Source organism: Leucoraja erinacea, unplaced genomic scaffold (assembly GCF_028641065.1).
Source record: "Leucoraja erinacea ecotype New England unplaced genomic scaffold, Leri_hhj_1 Leri_797S, whole genome shotgun sequence".
Taxonomy (NCBI): Eukaryota; Metazoa; Chordata; class Chondrichthyes; order Rajiformes; family Rajidae; genus Leucoraja; species Leucoraja erinaceus.
In genome coordinates, this window is record NW_026576726.1 from 66,928 (window position 1) to 72,959 (window position 6,032).

The 6,032-nt window shown below is 45.0% G+C and overlaps 1 protein-coding gene across 1 annotated transcript; it reads right to left on the reverse strand.

Annotated features, from left to right (window-relative positions):
* Positions 1 to 316: 316 nt before the first annotated feature.
* Positions 317 to 2,286, reverse strand: LOC129694780 (interferon-induced protein with tetratricopeptide repeats 5-like). The gene has a single exon (XM_055631542.1). The coding sequence runs from the start codon at positions 1,940 to 1,942 to the stop codon at positions 509 to 511; it is 1,434 nt and encodes a 477-aa protein (XP_055487517.1). The 5' UTR covers positions 1,943 to 2,286; the 3' UTR covers positions 317 to 508.
* Positions 2,287 to 6,032: the final 3,746 nt, after the last annotated feature.

A 6,032-nucleotide genomic window follows, 5' to 3' on the forward strand; every position in this document is an offset into this window, starting at 1 on the left:
TCCACTGGCTCCCAGTGTGGTTCAGGATCAATTTCAAGCTCCTCCTTTATGTATACAAAGCCATTAACGGGCTTGCCCCCACCTACATTAAAAATCTGCTAACCCACCATACCACCTCCAGGACCCTCTTGTCGGCCGACTTGGGGTTACTGACCATCCCGCGGTCTTGGCATAAACTCAGGGGCGACCGTGCTTTTGTGGTTGCAGCACCTAGACTATGGAACAGCATCCCTCTTCCCAGCAGAACTGCCCGCTCCATCAACTCTTTTAAGTTTAGACTTAAAACTTATTTCTCTCACAAGCGTCCTCTGTGGGAGCGCTGTACATATGTATTTATGTAGGTATTTTTAGATCTATGTACCACTGTATGTAGCACATTAGTACCTGCACTGCTGTAAAGCACTTTGGTCAACGAGAGTTGTTTTTAAGTGTGCTATAGAAATAAAGTTGACTTGACTATCCTTAGATCAGATGAAATCGGTGCATATTATAAGCATCCTTGTGGTGCTCAATGACTATGACGCAATTCTGAAAGAGCATTCAGATATTCTTCATTCTCATGATCTATCTCCAAGGCATTTTCAAAGTATTCAATAGCCTTGGACTTGTTCCCATCCAGCTGATACAGTAACCCTCTCACACCAAGAGCTTTGCTGTCATGTGGAGCATAGCAAAGTTTTTTATCTGCCCACTTCTCCAATTTTTTCTTACACTTTTTCCGATCTTTTGAATCATATTCAATCTTCACCCCTTTCAGAAATAGGCTGATGGCACTTGATTCCGATCCTTTCTGATACAGTTCAAATGACCCAGCCCGTAAACATATCTGCTGTATGTTTTCTGGACGGTTGTCCTCCAATTTCATCAGATTATTGTAGATCTCCTCTGCCTTAGAATACTCTCCATCTATTATGTAAATATCTGCTAAGTCCAGCATTGGTCTAATAGCTGACCTTGGACGGCACTCAGAGGCTTTTCCAAAGTGATATTTACATTGACTGATCAACTCAGTTTGCTGCTGAGTTGCGGGTCTGCGAGGATTTCTATCACCAAGCTTGTTCAGTTCAATTTTATAATATATTCCAATTTGGTGGTGTAAGAAGCACGAGTGTGGAATTAATTCTAACGCTTGCTTCAATAGATTGATTGCTTTCTCCACTGCTCCTTCCTCTCTGTAAAAATTTGCCGAATATCGAAGCACATATGGATCCTTACTGGACTTCTGCAATGCTTGCTCAACTAATTTATTTGCTTCTTCACTTTTACTGAATCCTTGCAATTTTGAGGCCAGCAGCACCATGGCCATTGAATCATCTGGATCTAGCTCCAGTACACGCCGCAGATAATTCACTGACTGACTACATTCATGACTCTCTGGGGTTCCAGAATATGATTCCAGACGGGACAGAACAGTTGCTTTGCCCATGATCCACACCGTGTTATTGGGATCTTCCTCCAGAGCTTTCTCAAAACATTCCATAGCCTCCTCATAGTGTGGAGCAGCAGAACTCAACAATGACCATCCCTTCTCCCCATACACTTCAGGTATCATTGCTGTATAGCGAGGACCATCAGTGAGTGGTTTACAGATCATCTCCAGCTTGTCGAGGTAGGACTGGGCCTTGTCCAGTTGTCCCATGTGGTAATGCACCCAGGCATAGTTTCCATAGGTGATGATGCTGTTTCTTTCAAATGCATCTTTGTGGTTCTCCCTCAGAATCTTTTCAGCTTCCTGTAAGTTTTGAATAGCTTCCTCACTGTTGCCTTGCAGGCAGTTTACAAAAGCGAGTTGGTTGTAGGATGCGGCTTGATATTTATCTGCAAAGATTATGGCATCTTGTAATCTGTACACCATATCATCCAGGTCAATGGTCTCCTTCTGTGGGCTCCACGTGAAGTGACACTGAAGCTGATCGAGCTTCTCTTTCAACAAATCTCCCATTCTGCTGCTGCAAGAGAAGAAAATTCATCAAATTCCATGTCAGACCACGTGAAGCAGGTCTGTCCCTCAATCTCACAAATATAGTGCATTCAGAAAGTATTCAGACCCCTTCACTTTTTCCACATTTTGTTACGTTACAGCCTTATTATAAAATTGGATTAAATTATTATTTTTTACCATCAATCATCACACAAAACCCTGTAATAAATAAGCGAAAACAGGTGTTTAGAAATATTTGCAAAGTAATTAGAAAGAAATGACTGAAATATCACATTTACATAAGTATTCAGACCCTTTACTTAGTGCTTTGTTAATGCTCCTTTGGCTGCGATTACAGCCTTCATGTCTTCTTGGGTATGACGCTACAAGCTTGGCACACTTGTATTTGGGTAAATTTTACTATTCTTCTCTGCAGATCCTATCAAGCTCTCTCAGGGGCATCAATGAACAGCTATTTTCAGGTCCCTCCAGAGATGTTAGATCGGGTTCAAGTCTGGGCTCTGCTGGGCCACTCAAGGACTTTCACAGACATGTCATGAAACCACTCCTGGTGGAGTGCTGCAGATATAGTTGTCCTTCTGGTAAGTTCTCCCATCTCCACAGAGGAACTCTGGAGTTCTGTCTGAGTGACCATTGGGTTCTTAGTCATCTCCCTGACCAAGGCCCTTCTCCCCCGATTGCTCAGTTTGTCCGGGCGGCCCGCTCTATGAAGAGTCCTGGTGGTTCCAAAGTTCTTCCATTTACGAATGATGGAGGCCACTGTGCTCTCCGGAACCTGCACTGCTGCAGCAATTGTTTTATACTCTTCCCCTGATCTGTGTCTGAACACAATCTTGTCTCGGAGGTCTACGGACAATTCATTTGTCTTCATGGCGGGTTTTGCTTTGACATGCACTGTCAACTGCAGGACCTTATATAGACAGGTGTGTGCCTTTCCAAATCATGTCCAATCAATTCCATTTACCACTGGTGGACTCCAATCAAGTTGTAGAAACATCTCAAGCATAATCAATGGAAACAAGATGAACCTAAGCTCAATTATGAGTGTCATAGCAAAGGGTCTGAATCCTTATGTAAATGTGATATTAGTTATTTACTTTTAATTACTTTGCAAAAAATTCTAAACACCTGTTTTTGCTTTTTTATTACAGGGTATTGTGTGTAGATTGATGACAAGAAAAATAATTTAATCCATTTTAAATTAAGGCTGTAATGTAACAAAATGTGGAAAAAGTGAAGGGGTCTGAATACTTTCTGAATGCAATGTAGTCAGCACATTAGACAAGCTGCATTTGATTATTTTCTAACGGAATTGAAGCAGTCTCCAGGCAAGACTCTGGGATGGTGTGTTGCCTCCCTGATGCTAGAGTCAATGATGACTGGGAGAGAACATTGGATATTCTAAGAGGGGAGGGTAAGTCCCCAGTGTTGATTGTCCATGTTGATGGCAATGACATATTTCAAAAGGGAGATGAGGTCCTGCAATTTTGGGAGTTGGGTAGTAGGTTAAGTGTAGGACCTCCAGGTTGTCCAGGATCCTCCTCTCACCGTATAGACATGCCGTAGTGTTGGACATTTCCATCCTGGGAAAAAGGTTCTGTCTACACCATCCATGTTGTAACCTCAAATTGCTACCCATGCCACGTGCTAATCCTGCCTCAATCATTGTGATTGAGGCAGTGCAGCGTAGGTTCACAAGATTGATCCCTGGGATGGCGGGACTGTCATATGAGGATAGATTGAAAAGACTAGGCTTGTATTCATTGGAGTTTAGAAAGATGAGGGGGTTCTTATAGAAACGTATAAAATTATATAAGGACTGGAGAAGCTAGATGCAGGAAAAATGTTCCCAATGTTTGGCCAGTCCAGAACCAGGGGCTACAGTCTTAGAAGAAAGGGGAGGTCATTTAAGACTGAGGTGATAATTTTTTTTTCACTCTGAGAGTTGTGAATTTGTCGAATTCCCTGCCACAGAGGGCAGTGGAGGCCAAGTCACTGGATGGATTTAAAAGTGTTAAGGGCCTGTCCCACCAGCATGTGATTGCATGCGTTTGGCACAACCAAACGGAAGCGGAGTTCGCGCTACGTTTGCGGTAAGTATGCGCTAAGTACACGCAAAGTTTGCGCTAAGTTTGCGCGTGACGCAATTCGTGTCATCCTCACCAATCATCTGGGCAGGAGGCGGGCCGACTGTATTTGGACGTCGCATGGCGTCGGGCGGTGACGTCATCACGCAATGGCACGCCGGGCGGTGATGTCATCGCGCAACGTCAAGACGCAGCGTACGCCCTCAATGTGTCTGTGGGCCGACAGGCCGTTGGCGCGTGGAATTTTCGGACAGTGCGGATTTTCGGAGCCCCGCGCGATGTGGGGACCAGCCCTTCACAACTCCATACGCCTCCGCGCTTCGAAATGGGACCGGCCCCACGCGGCCGTACGCCCCAAGCAACCACGTTTGGTCGCGCTAGACGCATGCAATTGCATGCTGGTGGGATAGGCCCTTTAGATAGAGCACTAGGGGCTAGTGGAATCAAGGGATATGGGGAGAAGGCAGGCACGGGTTATTGATAGGGGACAATCAGCCATGATCACAATGAATGGAGGTGCTGGCTCAAAGGGCCGAATGGCCTCCTCCTGCACCTATTTTCTACGTTTCTTTGTTTCTAATGAGGCAAGGAATAGAAAGATAGTACAGTTCAATACAGTACATGGCTAAGGAGCTTGTGCAGGAGGGAGTACGTCAGGTAGTTCAAGTTCAAGTGAGTTTATTGTCATGTGTCCCTGATAGGACAATGAAATTCTAGCTTTGCTTCAGCACAACAGAACATAGTAGGCATTTACTACAAAAACAGATCAGTGTGTCCATATGCCATAATATAAATATATACACACATGGATAAATAAACTGATCAAGTGCAAATAACAGGTTATTAATAATCAGAGTTTTGTCCGAGCTGGGTTTAATAGCCTGATGGCTGTGTGGGGAAGTAGCTATCCCTGAACCTGGTTATTGCAGTCTTCAGGATCCTGTATCTTCTACCTGAAGGTAGCGGGGAGATGAGTGTGTGGCCAGCATGGTGTGGGTCTTTGATGATACTGCCAGCCTTTTTGAGGCAGCAACTGCGATAAATCCCCTCGATGGAAGGAAGGTCAGAGCCGATGATGGACTGAGCAGTGTTTACTACTTTTTGTAGTCTTTTCCTCTCCAGGGCGCTCAAGTTGCCGAACCAAGCCACGATGCAACTGGTCAGCATGCTCTCTACTGTGCACCTGTAGAAGTTAGAGAGAGTCCTCCTTGACAACCCGACTCCCTGGAATCTTCTCAGGAAGTAGAGGCGCTGATGAGCTTTCTTGTTAATTGCATTAGTGTTCTGGACCTGTTAGCTTGGAATCCGGGCGGGGTCTGTAAGGCCCTGATAGAAGATCTGACCATCACCATCAGTGATACGTTACTCACAACAGTGGTTGGTCGTCAGCTGAACTTGATGATGGAGTTCGTACTAGTGACTGGCTACGGCAGTCAGAGATATTAGAGTGAGTAGCAGTAGGGGGCTGAGTCACGAGCCTTGAGGAGCCAGGAGTGCGGGGGTCCCGTGCTGAATTATTGCATACATTGAGACTCGCTCTTTAAGTGGTGGGGCTGAACCGGTGGTAATAAACCGATACACGTTAGAGGTATTAGTTTCCGTCCTGAACTGTGTAGGAATGACGAATATCTCCTAGGAACATTATCTCTAGGGTGGCTAGCATCGATGGAATTTAAACACTAGAGTTTCGTGAGGTGGGTAAATGGGGCGAGCAGCCTCAGTCAAATAGGAGAGAGCTATGTAGAAAGATTGAGGTTATGACACAAGGACAATAGTCGCAAAGAAAGTGGACAATGCAGGGAGTGCAGGTTAATGAACATGGCGAGGGCTGAGGGGGTCTGTAGCATGAGATTTAACTTCAATTGCAAGCTACGTAAGTTTGGAAATCACGAACGCTTGAACCTTGTAGAGCCTGTACGTCAGCCTGGGTTGGGCTGTATGAAAGAATCGATGATGATTGTGAGCCATTATCATGCAACTTTATAGCTCCTCTTGGATTTGTG